Raw genomic sequence first — 17,676 nt, 5'->3', positions numbered from 1 at the left:
GCATTGAATGGAGTCCAATACTTTGTTGGACACAGGATGCTGCAAATAGTAATCAAAACAGTGATTAAGCAGCCAGGGGTGTGCACCCTAAAATAGTCTTTGGGCCACTACAAATCTTTGGCCCACACCCCCATAAGAGATTCCTCTGCAATACAGCATTGAATTGTAACTGGCCCAATGCTTTTGTTTGAGGGTAGAACATTATCAAGCATGATGCCCTTGTGCCAATAACCAGAATATGCAGACCAGAATAAGAAACTGTTGGTAAGCAACTGACAATAATTTTTGGGCTATCACAAATTATTTACCCACATATCAGTGCGGTGGGGTGGCCTCCTGGCTGTTGAGTCACTGCTGCTTATCTGAGGAGAGGATGAAGCAGAGGGAGGTCAATGCAATGCAAACACACCAGCAAGACCACCAGATTCCCAGCTACCTCTCCCTCTCTTGCCTGGTAAACAGTGGCAACTCAACTGTCAGACATTTAAGTGAGTGCCACCACCTCACCATGGTGTCAGCTGTTTGATGCTGTACTGTTTTTAATATTCAGTTGGAAGCCGCCCAGAGTGGCTGGGGAAACACAGCCAGATGGGCGGGGTATAAATAAATAAATAAATAAATATTATTATTATTATTACCATACATTGTGAAGAGTGTCTTCTGCAAGTTGACAGCAAACTGCCGGGTCCAGCATTTTGTTCGGGAATCTATGCCAGTAATAGCCAAAATATGTAAGAAGAAAACTAAACTAGTTCCTTATTTGTGTTTTCCTCTTTGGCTGTCATTGGCCAAGCATTGACCATGATGCAACTCAATGCCATCTCATTGATGATTCTATCCTGGAGGTGCAGGTGTATCATTGGAGTATCATTTGCATCTACTGTACACCACCTGTGCATCATTCTTCTCCCATATTTTGGCTATTAAATACTGTATCATCATCATCATCATATTATTATTATTATTATTATTATTATTATTATTATTATTATTATTTATTGGCTATTAGTGCAACATCTTTCAGATGGATCCATCCCTCAACCCACTCTACCCCACCCCATGACATGCACTTTCTGGATGTAGGTTCCATTGCTTTGTCTCCAGCAGTAAAACGTATTGGAACAGCCCTGATATTTATACGGGAGATGTAACAAAATATAATCCTCCAACCACACAGATTGGCAAGAGACTCAAGGCAGACCACAAAAATGTACTAATGGAACTTGCCGCCACAAGATGTGGTGTCGGTGGCTACTCACTTAGACAGTTTTAAATGGGGATTAGGCAAATTCATGGATATAGAGTCTATCCAGGGCTGCTGATCACTGATAGCTGTATACTACCTGGAATGGGCGGACTTTTGGATCATCTTGTATTTAACTCTGCTTGGATACTTTCATGACCGAGGACAGCGGCTACAATATAAGTGACGTGGGTTTTTTGGGTTGGTTTTAATGCAACCACGGAGGCTGCAATCTGCCTCGGGAGCTCCACGCGTGGCAGCAGCAGCACCAGTTGCAGCGCTTTTTAACCCTTTCCCCGCAGACGCGGCCCTGCGCCCCCGCGGCAGAAAGCTGTTCCTATCTCTCCGATCGCCGAGGTTCCCAGAGGCCTCGGTTGCTTCTTCCTTTCTGACGGCGACGGTGCGGTACGTTGGGCAACTGCGCGATTGCATGCACTTTGCCCCGAGGAATTGGCCATCCATAATATGCAGGAAGCGCCGCCTTCGCCTGTTCGTGGGAGGCACACGCGATCGAGGCCGCGTCCTGCTCTGAAGCCCACTTGCTCCACGCCTTCCTGCTGCTGCAATGGATCTGTCGCGGATTTGGCACCTGGCGCTTGTCTTTTGCCTGACGTGCGTGCTGGTCAAAGTCATCCAGTTGCATCGCCGGAGGCAGGAGCTACTGAAGGTTTTGAGCTCTTTCCCGGGCCCCCCCACCCACTGGCTGTATGGGCACATCTCTGAGGTAGGCGAAAAGAGAGACGTACTGTATTGTGCAAGGGAGAAAAGCAGCTTCAAATCCGGACGCCGCCACAGCGCACAAAGCATCGCGGGGTGGGGGGTGGGGGTTGAGGGACGGGTCCAGCATCATCCGGAGGGCCTGACACACCCTTCTGTATCCTCCACCCAGGGGCGTGTGAGTGCATGTAAAAACTAGCCTAAAGGCAAAGGCAAAGGGGCCCCTGACCATCTGGTCCAGTCGACTCTGCTGTTGCGGCGCTCATCTCGCTCTATAGGCCGAGGGAGCCGGCGTTTGTCCGCAGACAGCTTCCGGGTCATGTGGTACAAAGGTGACATTTACATTCATTACTGTGCCCATTTGCCCTTCCTGGTGGAAGCTTTGCCCACAAGGAAATGTGGCTGAAAAAGGGCTGAAAAGGTTTTCCCATCCCCGATCCAAAGAGGTGTTGCTGGTAGTTGAGTGAAATTCACAACTGTTAAGAGACATTATTATTAATGGATTGTATCATTTATTAATAAATAAAAACACACATTTTTATGTGCTTTGATTAAACAACCATCTGACTTTTAGAAGGCATCTGAATGCAGCCCTATTTAGGGAAGTTTTAATTTTTTTGATGTTTTATCCCTTATTATTATTATTCTGTTGGGAGCCACCCAGATGGGCGGGGTATCAATAATACATTGTTATTGTTATTAAGTTAACAGAAGCAATTAGAACAAGGAAGATGCCTTTTTTTATGGAGTCAGATCATTGATCCATGGAGCTGGGAGAGAGGAGAGGTTGTGTAACTGTAGGAAAGGTTACATTGTAAATTTCTGAAGTACTGAATGAGGCTGAACCTGAACCTGAACCGGTAAGGCAGCAAACTTTGATCCTGCCTTTTGGTCTGGTGACCTGAAAACACAACGACTTGTTTATCTAGATTGACCAATGTCACCTTGCATGTTTATGAACCTTCGGTGGCATTCAACTGAGTTCTACTCAGACTAGACCCATTGAAATTAATGTTGATGATTAAGTTAGTTCAATAAATTTCAGTGAGTCTACTCTGAGTAAGGCTTAGTGTAATAATAATAATAATAATAATAATAATAATAATTTATTATTTATACCCCGCCCATCTGGCCGGGTTCCCCCAGCCACTCTGGGCGGCTTCCAACAAAACAGAAATTCTAAAATACAGAAATCCATCAAACATTAAAATACAGAAATCCATTAAACATTAAAAGCTTCCCTAAACAGGGCTGCCTGTAATACCACCCCTTGAGCCATTTACATTAACAGCCACAGCCATTGGATCAGTCATCACCAGACTAACCTCTGTCATTAGGTCATTGTGTGAAGTGCGAACAAAACAGTGAAGGGAGGGGCTTAAGTGGAGCTCTTTGGAGGGAAATAGATACTGATATATATTTAAAAATGTGCAAATTCTATGTATATTTCTGTAATACAGTTTGGTGTGGTATGGGGGAAATGGTATAGAAAAAAATAGAAATCCAGTTTGGTATGGGAAAATTACAAAATGATTAAAAATAATATAGAAATAAATAAATTAAACATGCAGATAAGCCTGGGATTTCAGTGGCGGCATATGCCAGCAAAACAACTGCCCATAGGTTCGTAATGATAGAGGGGGAAAGAGAGAGAGAAAGCTGCACATCTCAAGGTTGAAGATACCTGTTGTAGCAGATAGCCATCCAAACCATGAAATCTCTGCTTAATCACACATGTCCTAATTGAAATAATATATATATAACTCAATTATGTACAATTCCCTGTTGAACTTCTGACACCCAGGCTAGATCAAATAGGCACTTCAGAAAAATGCATTGTATGCTTTTTTGGGGGAGCGGGGGCAAAGTTGTTGAGCTTGGATTTGGAAAATCAGCATAAATGGCACTGCTGATATGGACTGCCACTTGGCCAAAAAAAAAAAAAAAGAGAGAGAGACACATTTAGTCACAATCTGACCTAAGGTTCTTAATTTGGACACTTTTAACCGATTTCCCCCTGGACACTGCTGCCAACTGTAGTATTCCAAAATAAAAAAATTCCTTCAGTAGCACCTTAAAGACCAACTAAGTTTATATTTTGGTATGAGCTTTCGTGTGCATGCACACTTCTTCAGATACACACATGCACACGAAAGCTCATACCAAAATATAAACTTAGTTGGTCTTTAAGGTGCTACTGAAGGAATTTTTTTATTTTGCTTCGACTCAGACCAACACGGCTACCTACCTGTAACTGTAGTATTCCAGATATGTCTGGAAAATCCTGTATATATGGCAACCCTAGGTTGTAACCTTTATAATGAGAAATCATGTTGGCAAAAACAGAACTCCCAAGTGCCATCTGGTGTCACAATGTTATATCGCATGTAAAGCACATATAAAACAATTTTTCTTTACCAATCTAGTGAAGACATGGGTTTTTTTTTTCTTTCAGCAGGCATTTTAATTGAAATTTAATTTTACAGTTTAGTTTTATAGTTAAACATTCCAGGTTTATTCCCACTCCTGTATTGTGCTGGATCCTAGTTCTATCACTCTCAAGCATAATTTGGATTGAATGTTTGTTCTGATGCCCTCAGGAAAATACTCCTCCTTCACCTCTTTCTTTGCTCTCTTCCTTTGTTGCAGCTCTTACCTGTTTCCAAGGTTTTCCAGAAGGTAGAAGGCTGGAGCCTTCTGTACCCATTTGCCTTTCCTTTGTGGTTTGGGAGCTTCTCTGCCTGTGTAAATATCACACACCCTGATTATGCAAAATCATTACTTGCAAGAGCAGGTAAAAAAAATGGAATTGATATCTGGTTGATTGGCGTACATGCGCATTGTAGACATCCTAGTGATTCTGATATAATAATAATAATAATAATAATAATAATAATAATAATAATAATAATAATATATTTATACCCCGCCCATCTGGCTGATGCCAATGATAAGTTCCAGTTATCCACAGTGGGGGAAAGGGAAGTCACATTATTATCCCAGATTTGCATGATGTCCCATGTTGCCCTAAGTAAATCTGACCTATGCAGCAGAAAAACCAGGTGTAAAGTTTTCCCAAAGGAGTGGAATGGAACATCATGAGTTGGGGAGGTGATGATTGCTTCATCTGGCTTTTGGTAAGACAGACACACACATAGCAGGAGACCCTTGTAGGACCTCTCAATGAAGCGGGCATGGTCACAGTCAGGATTTATTTTATGGGGGCAGCCTGGTGGGGGGCAGAACCAAGTTATCTGTGACACAATTGGTCAGTTAGTTATTTTTACTTATTTACTCCCCCCCAGCTACACCCCTGGATATAGATAGGCTAGAAGGATTGGCTGTTTCCAGCAGGCATTTAAATCACTGCAATAATGCTCAACAGCATTTAATTGCTAGCTTATTCAATTAGAATTGCAAATGATCTGCCTGTGTTCCTATCTAGATAGACATGCAATAACTTGTGTGATTCTTTCACATGTACCATCATCCTGAATCATGTGGGAACTGGTTTGCTACATTAGTAAATGCATCACTCACAGCTTTATGGTCTCTTCTCTAAATACAGGTGAGTGCTATGAGTTAGTACTGAGTTTTGTCCTCGTTGCTCTTCTTTACTTTATCTCTTGCCCTTTACAGAACCAAAGGACAGCTTGGCCTATCGGAACATAACTCCATGGATAGGTATGTACGTTTGAGGCCTTTATTATGAAGAAGAATTAATGGCAGTTCATAACGGGCTGTAAATAAATAGCATAGGTTTTCTAGGAATTAAAAAGGTGTACATTCTGGGACTGTCGGCGTGGGGGGTTCCACATCTAGATTTTAAAGGTTTGGGGTTTCGTTTCGTTTTAATTTTCCTCTTAAGTATACTCCCCATGACATTTATTTTGGAAGATATTTAAATAAATAAATAAAATCCATTAGGATAGTGAATTGGATCCAGATACTAGCTGGGCTATTTAGGTATGATTTCTGAAAACTACCGGTAGGAAGTGTTATGGAATAATAAAATTGCAGACAGGGGGAAATACACTGTTGAGCAAATTTCTCCTCATGCAGTGGGACTTCACCACCCTCTCCTCCTTCCTGCAGCACTCATGTGCTCTCAAAATCTTTCCTAGGGGTCCCCAACCACCAGACCTGGTTATGAGTGTGTGTGGGGAGTTGCAGAGAAGAGGCAGGGAAAGTAATGCGTCGCACAAGCAGAAACCTCTTGCACTAGCAGAATTGGAATGTGGGGTACCACCCTGTTTGTTTTCAATACTTTAGCTACATTTAACTTTAGATATGGGAATGAAATTTTTCACACACGGCCACAGCACAATTCTACATTTCAAGTTTAAATTCCACATCAATCCCCATACTTATTTTCAAGAAGAGGGTTGGAGCAGCGGCGGAGTAAACTACTATGTAGAAGCGGCTTTATCATGCTGGCCACATGACCTGGAAGCTGTACGCCGGCTCCCTCGGCCAATAACGCAAGATGAGCGCTACAACCCCAGAGTCGGTCACGACTGGACCTAATGGTCAGGGGTCCCTGTACCTTTACCTTTAATGCAGTGTTGAGTTTGAGCACTGAGGCAGCAGAATGACAGGTGGTATGCATGCTTAAGGCAACTTGCTGTGTTTTAAGCATGAACCCCAGCTCAATGAACAGCCACCTTTTTAATAGAGCTGCTACAGACAGAAGAGAGTAAGAGAGAGAAAATAAATAAATAAATAAATAAATAAATAAAGGGGGGGATACCTGTAGAGCAAGGAGTAAGTATAGAAAATTCACAAGTTTACTCAAACCAGACAGACAGAAAGTAAGCCATAGGTGCAAACCATAGCTGCCAAGTTATCCCTTTTTAAAAGGGATTTTCCCTTATGCTGAATAGGCTTCCTCGCGAGAAAAGGGAAAACTTGGCAGCTATGGTGTAAACATGGAATTGAAAAGGCCTGATTGATACCACCAAATCAAGAGCCTTAGGTCAGATTGTGACAAACTGTGTCTATTTTTTATATTTTTATTTTTTTGCCAATTGGCAAAAAAAATAAAGGACCCCTGGCCGGTTAAGTCCAGTCAAAGGTGACTATGGGGTTGTGGCACTCATCTCCACTTTTAGGCCGAGGGAGCCGGCCTTTGTCCCCAGACAGCTTTCTGGGTCATGTGGCCAGCATGACTAAACTGCTTCTGGTGCAATGGAACACCATGACGGAAGCCAGAGCACACGGAAACACTGTTTACCTTCCCACCACTTGTGTTGGTATGCTTTTGAACTGCTAGGTTGGCAGGAGCTGGGAAAGAGCAACGGGAGCTCACCTCATTGCACAAATTCAAACTGCCGAGCTTACGATTGGCAAGCCCAAGATGCTCAGTGGTTTAGACACACAGCGCCCCCGCGCCCCCTGGCTACAATAGAATTTCCACCTAGATCAGGCACCCTCAAACTGCGGCCCTCCAGATGTTTTGGCCTACAACTCCCATGATCCCTAGCTAACAGGACCAGTGGTCGGGGAAGATGGGAATTGTAGTCCAAAACATCTGGAGGGCCGAAGTTTGGGGATGCCTGACCTAGATCCTCAATCCAAGCAATCTGTGGTTCTGATTGACATCTCAAAAGCTCCCATCTTTTTCTCTACTTATATCAGGTACTTGTTTCTCCAGTGATTGGAGGAAATAAACACAGAGAGAAAGAAAACAATTGCAGCTGCATTCTGGTGACTAGAGAAGATTGTTCTGTTTGATATACCAAGACTATTATGTTTGTAGATGCTCAATTGAAAGGAAATGTATGTGTTCCTCCAGGGAAAGGCTTACTCGTCCTACATGGGCCAAAGTGGGCACAGCATCGAAAGCTTCTCACTCCAGGTTTCCATTATTCCATTTTGAAACCCTATGTGACACTGATGGCAGAGTCTACAAAAACAATGTTGGTAAGTCCTGTTGCAGGAATCAACCTAACTACTTGGCTTTGTTGTTGTTGCTGATGCTTCTTTGTTAAAATCATTTCAATTAATATTTAACCAAAAGTTGAAATACAGTGGTACCTCTACTTACGAATTTAATGCGTTCCAAACACACATTCGTAAGTCGAAAAAAATTGTAAGTCGAATCCCTTGGGAATGCATTGGGAGAAAATATTTGTAAGTCGAAGGAACCCTATCTAAAAATTCGTAAGTCGAAAAAATCCTATCTAAACCACATCCAAGATGGTGGACAGAGCTCCATTCGTAAGTAGAAACATTCATAAGTAGAGTTATTCGTAAGTAGAGGTGCCACTGTATAAAAATGAGATAGTACTATATGGTGGAGAGAAGCAACAACGCATAGTTAGATCCATGTATTGGCTACTGAAGGAGTTATTAGTCTGCTCCAACAGCAGGTGGAGCGATACTCTATCTTAGTGTGTTAAAGCTTACTTGTCTTTCCCTCCCTGTCTGATCTAAGCCAGCTTCCTCTCTAACTTAGTCTTTTCCCCTCCATGCACCCCAAATTCATGCCATAAAATGTTGCTTGCTGTCTACTGTTGCTGTAAAATTTACAGTGCAAAGCAATACTTCCACTGTTTGTGAGGCTGACTTGATTTGTACTAGCATTCTGTTAATACTATATTTCCCAATACTTTTTAAAATAATAATACTAAAACGTGTTTACCCTCCACTTAAAATCAGTAGGGAAGAAGACAGTTGGGCCTCCCTGGGGAAACAATGCCAAAGTCTTGGGGCAGTTGCTGAGAAAGTTGTTGTTCATGTTTAGCGGGCAGCAGGATTTGTAGAGTTCTAAAGTTATGAGCTGGATTACGCCTGTTTTATACACCAGATCAGTCGGTGCCAACCCGGTGCCCTCCAGGCTGCAGCTCCCATTAGCCCCAATCAGCTGAGCTAGCTGGGGCTGCTGGGAGTTTGGTCCAAAACATCTGGGGTACACCAGGCTGGTGAAGGCTGCACTAGGTATTTTTTCATACCATTTATATTTACTTAAAATATCTTATGCAGTTCAAAGTGGCTTCCAAAATCAGCAACATAGAAAAGGAACAAGCAGCAATGAAAGCCATCAAGAGACGAGTTTAAAACATTGTCTCATTGTTTAATCAAGGGGCTGCAGCCTATATGGGAGCCATGAATAAGGGCCATTTATCTTAGGATATAAAGCATATCAGACACGTTGCTCACAATCAAAGCTCAAGCAAAGTTTGCTTCAAATCTGTGTGTCGGGAGTCAGAAAAATGGGAGATGGATGCAGTTCTGATTCTTCTGTCACTTGATAACACTGCAATACAGATGAATGTGCCCAAAGTCCATCCTTAATTGAGACATAGTTGCAATGTGTGCCCCAGAGCTGGGAATGAAGGATTCTCTAAAGCTGGAAGAGAAATTGCTGAAACCCAGAGTACAAAGAGGAAATGCAGACAGTAGACAGGCTCCAGACATGCAAAAGGGAGAGATCCATTATTTGGAACTTATCTGTCTTCATGCTACTTAAAAATCCCCCATAGGGACTAGACTATGTGCCTTACTCTACCATAAATATTCAGGAAATCTTCAAGTTCTTTGGATGTTAGGCTCTGTCAGAGTTAGGCCCACCAACCAGTATAGGGAGATCTCTCAAAGACACCCCTCTTTTATGCTCTGCGCAATGTGCTTTCCCCATGGTCTAAAAAAGCTAGAATCGGTTTTGCACTCTGAGAACATCAGCGGTGAGATTAACTATGAACCATTTCTCATCTCTTGTCTTAGGATAAATGGGAACAGTTGATCACACAAGGTAAATCAGTGGAGCTCTTTGAACATGTAAGCTTGATGACTCTTGACAGCATCATGAAATGCGCCTTCAGTTATAACAGCAACTGCCAAATGGACAGGTTAGTAGTATTAGTGTCTTTTAGCTCTGAGAGAAGAGGCTCCCCTCACAGACTAGGAAGGTACTGAGCAGTAATTTTAAAAAATCCAACTGGCTGCCCTGAATTTACATTCTGCATTCCACACCATGTTTCACTGCTCTGAAATACACAGTTGATGCCTACTTAAACTACCACATGTGGCAATAGCATAACATCCAGTGCTATTTGCCCAAATGTTTGGGATTCTCTTATGATCTGATTCAGCGCTGATTGGTCTGCTTATATAATTAGATGTAAATTCCAGTAGCTTACAAAAATAACCGGATTCATAAACATTACATCATTGAGAAAATGTTGTTTACATTAGTGTGGTAACCTTTCCTTCTCAAAAATAAAATCAAATCAAACTTTTTATACAGTATTTATAAGAGGTAGCGGTAGTATTAGCAAGTGAAAATCCAGAGATTTCTCGCACCCTTTTCACATTTTGAAATATTCACCTATTCATGTGCTTTGTTGCATGCTTCCTGTACGATTTAGTGGCACGGAGTTAACTTAATGTTTTAAAACTATACTGTAAGAACAATGTTCATGGGTAAGATGTGGCCTCAAAACCGGGATTTCATTATTTGACCTTCAGGGAGAATTCCTACGTCCAAGCTGTCATGGACCTGTGTTGCTTGGTGCATACCAGACTGCATCAAATCCTGGGTCAGAGTGATCTGATTTACTGGTTCACCCCCGAAGGATATCGGTTTCGGAAGGCTTGCCAGGTTGCCCATCATCATACAGGTAATATCCCTGAATCGTTCTTTTTTTCTTCTTTCTGCCTTAGATTTTAGAAGTCAAATCAAGGAATGCCAGGCTGTGTCTGACCCAGAGGACAGAGAAGCGCCCATACACATTTAGGCTTGTATCCAATGCAGTGGCTAAGGAATCATCCCATCAATGCAGGAAAAAAAAGCTGCTTGCACAATAGAACTTTCCTCCTCTTTCCCCTGCATGTCTCCCTAAATCTGTTCTGAGGGGGTTCACATTATTTTAAAAGGTCGTGTGAATGAGGCCACTAGCTTGAAGATAGTGATTAGCTTTGCTTACCATATGTTGCTTATAGTCCTCCTATTCCCCTATACAGCTCTTTCATGTGTGAAGCTCATAGGAATCCTCCAGAGTTTAGCCTGCAAAACATTAAAATTGTCATTGAAATAAAAGCCTATGTCACATCCACATTCTCCATTTAAAGCACTCGTATATCACTTTAGCAGATGTGGATTTCCCCAAAGACTCATGGGAACTATAGTTTATTAAGGGCCTCCTAACAGTTCTCAGCAACAATTCCATAGCTGCCAAGTTTTCCCTTTTCTCGCGAGGAAGCCTATTCAGCATAAGGGAAATTCCCTTAAAAAAAGGGATAACTTGGCAGCTATGCAATTCTAACAAACTTTAGTTCCCATAAGTCTTTGCGGGAAACCCTGAATTGTGGCATAAGAGTCCTTGCTCCAAATGAATATAGTGGGTGTGAACATACTTGATGAAGTGTGCAAGAGATGGAGTCTTAAAAAAGAATATTAGTGGTTAATGCACATTAATATACACTAGCATGGTGCTGATAACACCTAGGTTGCAGGTTCAGTCCCTGTGTGGGACAACTGCATATTCCTGCGTTGCCGGGGGTTGGACTAGATGATCCTCAGGGTCCCTTCCAACTCTACAGTTCTGTGATTCTATGGCAAACATTCACCTATCCAGAAATGAGTATGGGACTAAACATAGTCATTTTAACGAATCTGATCAGTGAGCTAGTAATTTCTGTTAAGTTGTTATAGTATTCATTTTCCAACACAGAAAAGATAATCAAAGAGAGAAAGAAATCTCTGAGGGATGAAGAAGAACTCCAGAAGATCCAGAAAAAGCGGCACCTTGATTTTCTCGACATCCTTCTCTGTGCCAAAGTGAGTAGCGGGGGGCATAGTCATTTCAATATTTGAATCTGTTGCGCCAAATATAGCTGTGATTTCCAAGTGACTTGTAATACTGGTGACCCTTTTAACTTAAATGTAGAATCTTGCAACCATCATTTGTAATTTTGTATACTCGGGGCTAGGCTTCACTAATTCGCTGTCTCAGAGCTTTCCTTGGAATGTTTGGAAGTTTCATATGATGGAGAAAGCAGTGCGCAACTCCTTTCTTTTCCCCCTTTGGAGAGGGGAAGGAACAAAATATGGTTGAAGGAAAATATTGCACCAATGTTTCTACATCTGTATTGACGTCTTTTTGTCTTCAAAGAACAAATGATGACATCATATTTATCCTGCCTTTTCGTATGGCAGAATGCTGCTAGTTTTGCATTCTGTGCCAAGAAAACCCACATTCTGTGAAAATGAATGTTGCAAATCATGCAGTTTTGCAGATGCACTGTGCAAAGAGTCAGAAACAATGGCTCCCTGAACGAACCCCAGGTGACATTTATCAATGTTTAGGATGAAGATGGTAGTGGGCTATCTGACGAAGATCTGCGTGCCGAGGTGGACACTTTCATGTTTGAAGGCCACGATACTACAGCCAGTGGGATCTCCTGGCTGCTGCATTGCCTTGCAGCAAATCCGGAACATCAGCAGAAATGCAGGGAGGAGATCAAGGCCATTCTGGGGGAACGTGACACCATCCACTGGTGAGTGCGCATTTTTATTGGACAGTTTCTCCACAATACAGGGAATTTAGGAGAACACGCCCATTTTCCCCAGGATGTGCCAAGCAAAGCAGGGGTGCAGTGAAGAATAGAACTGAGCTTGCAGGAGAGACTGCCCAGCCCATCTCAAGGCTCCGGCCAGAGTTTGCCTCACTACCTGGCTGATCCTTAACCCTAAAGTGAGTAGCACTTGCCTTTCTTTTTCCTCAGGGATGACCTTGGCAAGATGACCTACTGCACCCAATGCATTAAAGAGAGCCTCCGCCTTTACCCTCCAGTGCCAGGAGTGTCCCGAGAGCTCAGCAAACCTATCACATTCTTTGATGGACGGACTTTACCTGAAGGTTTGCTTCATTTTGTTCCGCTCCCATAGCCAGAATTTGTCCTTATAGATGTGACCCACATTGTCTTCCATTTTAAAAGTGAGTCATAGATTATAGCAAGAGCCCCTTAGCAATGAATCACTTCTCCTAGGTGAATTCAAGATGGTCATTACAATATTCAGGAACTTTAAAACTTAAGGTTTGCTGCCTCAAACCCACTTTAACACTATGGTTACTCCCTCAACAAACAGATAACCCAGGGCCTTGTAACACAACTTGACATTTTTTCCACATTGATTGCTTCTCAGGAACTTGGGTTGCGATAAGCATTCATCTCATCCACAAGAATCCCAGCATATGGAAGGATCCTGAGGTATGGTACTTTGGTATTCTAGCTATTTAACTTTAAGGCAACAGTGCTCCTTCAGTTTGCTAGTGTGAAGTCATTGCTAAATACTATTCACTCTGCAAAAACAAGCTTTTAATGCAGCAAAGGTCCTCCTCATCCACAATCAGCACAAAAAATGGCCGGCGCCGGCAACGGAAGCCACATCTACGCATTTCCGGAAGTGCGTAGACGCAACTTCTGGTGTCGCTTTGCCCATCTATGGGCACCGAAAATGTCCGGCGCCAGCGCCGGAAGTCACGTCTATGCACTTCCGGACATGCGTAGACGTGATTTCCGTTGCCGGCGCCAGCCATTTTTGGTGCCCATATATGGGCAAAGCAGAAAAAAAGGCTGCTGGCAGGAGCGAAATAAGGGAGAATAATGGGAGAGGAACCGATACGGGGGACCGCTGGGAAACGGTACAAAAAAAGGGGGTTTCCCAGGAGATATGGGGTACTTGGCAGCTACGACAATCAGTTCATGGATGAGGGAGGTCTTGCTCCAAGACGTCCTGGCATTCAGCAATCCCAGCTGCAGACCTAAGGGCTGACTGCAATTCCCCATATTGAAGGCGGGGGTGACGCATGACACAGTCACAAACTGTGTTGTGTGCCCCTTATCTGCCCCACCTGCCACGCCATACCCCCTGAACCCCTGTGATTGATTCCCATTTCTCTCCACAGCTCCTCTGCTCCCCAAAATCATCTCCCATCCCTAAATAAAAACAGCAAGAACAACAACAAACCCACACAAGCAGTCCCCCAAGCCTTGCAGCCAAGATGTCTCTGGCACCCTCAGTAGCCTCAGTTTTGTAGCTGCAGTCAGTCCAGTCCCCACCCTCCTAGGCCAGGTGAAAGAGACCTGCAAGGCAGGGAGCAGGTCCCCTAAGACTCACAGCCAAGAGAATGTGGAGTGCCTTCCATCAGCTTTGACTGGTATCCCAGCTGCGCCCTTATTTGGATAGGGATAGCTTAACTTCTGTTGTCTAGCTCAGTGTTTCCCAACCTTGTGCCTCCAGATGTTTTGGGACTACAACTCCCATCATCCCTAGCTAGCAAGACCAGTGGTCAGGAATGATGGGAATTGTAGTCCGAAAACAGCTGGAGGCACAAGGTTGGGAAACACTGGTCTAGCTTCTGGTAACCTCTAGGCTAGATTACTGTAATGAGCTATACTTAGGGCTGCCTCTGAAGAGCACACCATTCCTGGCCTGATTGCACTGGCTGCCAATTAGTTTCCAGGCCCAATTCAAAGTACTGGTTTTGAGCAATAAAGCCTTAAACGGCTCAAAACTGCAATACCTTAAGGACCACCTCTCCACATATGAACTGCCCCAGTCCCTGTGATCATCATCAGAGGCCCTTCTTCGAGTACCTTCTCCACGAGGGGTTCAATAGGTGGCAACAAAGGAACAGGCCTTTTCTGTGGTGGCTCCCGGCTTGTGGAATGTTCTCCCCAGGGAGACTCCCCTGGTGCCTTCATTGCATATTTTTAGGCACCAAGTAAAATATCAACCAGGTGTTGCGCTGACTAACATTCTATGGCTTTTTAAACGTCAAACTGATGTTTGGGAATTGTTTCTTTTTTAAAATAATGAATGCTTTCATTTTAGGTGTTTGATCCTCTGAGGTTTTCTCCTGAGAACGTATCCAACAGAAACTCTCATGCCTTCCTGCCTTTCTCTGCTGGGCCACGGTGACGTTTATATACATATATACTATGTAAACTAGAGCAGTGTTTAAGATATTAAATCGTAGTAGAAAACCTGAGCTCTGATAAAACACAGAAGACCCCGTAAGCTTGGCATAGTGAAGATGAATTTTAAGTGCACTTTTAGCATGGGGGATATCAACAAAGTCACTTCTGGGTAGCTCCAATCTTGCAGAAAGGTAGTCGTTAGTGTATCTTCCATCTATGGGGGAGGTGAAGCGAATCATGCAGGAGTCCTGGGTAAGGTGGCATCCAGGTGCGGGGTATGCTTGCTACTTCCACCCCACCCCACCCCTCTACTTTGGACACTCCACTAGTCTACTCTTGTTTTGCCCCAGGTGCTCCTCTCCTCTCTCCCTGCCATTGCTGCCCCCCCTTTTTTCTTTTTTTCTTTTTTTTTTTAAAAAAGCTTTTGGGCCTCTGGGTTGCTCCTTTCTCCCTCCCCAGTTTTTGCCTTGCTTGTGGCCCAGAGTGGTTTCTGGGGAAATGAAGGGGAAGGGGACTTCCTATCAATTTGCCACTGCCACTGCCACTTGCTCTCTCACATCACACACACCCCACAAACCTCTGTCTGGGCTGCAGGGCCCAGCGCTTTGGCCTGAATCTCTGCACTGCCCCCTACTACTTCACAGTTCCTTTGGGCACAGTCACATGGAAAAGAGGTCCAGTACCCCTTCCTTTCTGGGCCGCGGGTGGCGCTGTGGTCTAAATCACAGAGCCTAGGGCTTGCCAATCGGAAGGTTGGCAGTTCGAATCCCCGCGATGGAGTGAGCTCCCGTTGTTTGGTCCCAGCTCCTGCCCACCTAGCAGTTCGCAAGCATGTCAAGTGCAAGTAGATAAATAGGTACCACTCTGGCGGGAATGTAAACGGCATTTCCGTACGCTGCTCTGGTTCACCAGAAGCAGCTTAGTCATGCTGGCTACATGACCCAGAAGCTGTCTGCAGACAAATGCCGGCTCCCTCGGCCAATAAAGCAAGATGAGCACCGCAACCCCAGAGTCATCCACGACTGGACCTAATGGTCAAGGGTCCCTTTACCTTTACAGTAGGGGTGGAGAACATCCTCCCTCTGCCCGAGGACCAGAGAGATGCCAGTGATGGGGGGGGGCATGTGCATAGGATGCAGTAGGTGTGGCCAGATCCTGACGTTCCCCACCCCTGGCCTAAGGTGGAACTGGTGCCAAAAGGGTGTGGGGTGGTGGTGGTGGTAGAGCTGCTCCCCCTTCTGCCATGTTCACAGCATTCTTCCAATTGCACACACAACCATCCCCACCCACCTGAATTTACACAAGCACCTGTCTGAATGTGTGTGCACACTCAGCTTTTCTCTTTTTTCCTTGCTATTCATCCTCCCCTCCTCTCTTTATTTCTCCCCTTTCCCAGCAGCCTCCCCATCCCTCACCCATAGGATAGTTAGAAAGAAGCTTCCATTGACATTAGCGGAATTCTGCTCCTGCCCCAAGCTTAATTGTCACACGGGACAGTTTTCAGGGGAGGGAAGCAGGTGGGGGAAAGGATGGCTATTCCTTCCCTCTCCAGCTCCCACACCCTGAAAATCCCCTGCCCCCCTCTTCAATGCAGGACCTAGAGGGGAAAGGACCAATTTGTGCAAATGAGACCTTTTTTTGGCAAGCCAAATTGCCACACCTCAGCTGCTGCAGGGGAGGTCAGGGGCCACATCAAACAGTCCAGGGAGGTCCTCCAGCCTTGGGCCAAGGGCATTTACAGGAAGGTTCAGGTTTAGCATTGTGGGGGTTCTCTGTTGTAACCCGCTCTCTTTGTCCTTCCAGGAACTGCATTGGGCAGCAGTTCGCCATGAACGAGATGAAAGTGGCCCTGGCCCTGACTCTGCTTCGGTTTGAGCTTTCGCCTGACCCGACTCGGCCTGCGCCTATCCCCATCCCTCAGATCGTCTTGCGTTCCCACAAAGGGATACACCTTCGCATGAAGAAAGTGGCGTGAATCTGAAACAGCGGCGGGAATAACGTGTGGTGGAAGACTTGGAGCGGAACGTGGCATAATTCATTTGGTGCTTCAATAAAAGCCGTTTATGGCCGAGCACATTGAAGCCGTAGTTTGCCGGCCCGCAAATAACATTTAACAGAGGCTTTATTTTGTACTGAGGAAAGCTGGCGACGTTAGCTCCACCTCCTGGCGATTTACTCCTGGTGGGATCCCAGAAAATTGCTCTCCAGTTTTCCTTCTCCACTGTGAGTCTCAGCAGTGGCTGGGGTAGGAAGACTCAGTGAGTCCACAGAGACAGAGGGTGAGAAAGCACCTTGAGCCGAGCTCTGGCTTAGCTGTTGACCCAGGCTCCATAAACGGTATAGAGGTTTCAACTACCAAGTGATGCTCCTTTGGGCACTTCCAGGCTGCTGCTATTTGGGGAGCGGGTTTCAGTCACATACCGGCAGATTCAGGCTGTGCCAATATATCTGATTGGAAAGCCTTGTGCCACAAACCCACTCTCCCAAAATAATGAAAGAGGTGGGGAAATGCAATGGGAAGTGAGGGGTAGCACTTGCTTCGATGCAGCCTTGCATAGCTTCTCCGGATACATTCAGGAGGTGCAGGATTCAGCTATGTTGTTGCATGCATGGAATGAGGTCCACTCATGCAATGAGTTTGCCCCCTATTCCCCACATGCACCCCCACAACCCCTAAATCTGCTGTGGAGGGTTGGGGGGGGGGAACCCAGTACAGATTTAGCAGGTGCATGGCAGGAGGAGGGAAGGGAAAGTGCCATTGTGTGGGACATTGTGGGAAGGAGCCAGTT

The 17,676-nt window shown here is 44.6% G+C and overlaps 1 protein-coding gene across 1 annotated transcript; it reads left to right on the top strand.

Moving 5' to 3' along the window:
* The first annotated feature begins 1,175 nt into the window (after positions 1 to 1,175).
* LOC118088115 (cytochrome P450 4B1) lies at positions 1,176 to 16,996 on the top strand. Its single transcript, XM_035121277.3, has 12 exons — positions 1,176 to 1,967; positions 4,610 to 4,754; positions 5,600 to 5,644; positions 7,755 to 7,882; positions 9,686 to 9,810; positions 10,430 to 10,581; positions 11,635 to 11,741; positions 12,270 to 12,460; positions 12,689 to 12,822; positions 13,110 to 13,174; positions 14,802 to 14,884; positions 16,691 to 16,996. Exons 1-12 carry the CDS (start codon positions 1,809 to 1,811, stop codon positions 16,860 to 16,862), a joined length of 1,506 nt encoding a protein of 501 aa, XP_034977168.1. The 5' UTR covers positions 1,176 to 1,808; the 3' UTR covers positions 16,863 to 16,996.
* Positions 16,997 to 17,676: the final 680 nt, after the last annotated feature.

Source organism: Zootoca vivipara, chromosome 7 (assembly GCF_965207765.1).
Source record: "Zootoca vivipara chromosome 7, rZooViv2.hap1.1, whole genome shotgun sequence".
In the NCBI taxonomy this organism is placed as follows: domain Eukaryota; kingdom Metazoa; phylum Chordata; class Lepidosauria; order Squamata; family Lacertidae; genus Zootoca; species Zootoca vivipara.
This window is presented reverse-complemented; position numbering and strand designations above follow the sequence as displayed.

Bases quoted from the DNA above. Each gene is read 5' to 3' on its own strand.
- LOC118088115 (XM_035121277.3), top strand. From the start codon at position 1,809: ATGGATCTGTCGCGGATTTGGCACCTGGCGCTTGTCTTTTGCCTGACG. The intron at 5,645-7,754 runs GTATGTACGTTT...GTGTTCCTCCAG, and splicing joins GAACATAACTCCATGGATAG to GGAAAGGCTTACTCGTCCTA. The intron at 14,885-16,690 runs GTGACGTTTATA...TTGTCCTTCCAG, and splicing joins CCTTTCTCTGCTGGGCCACG to GAACTGCATTGGGCAGCAGT.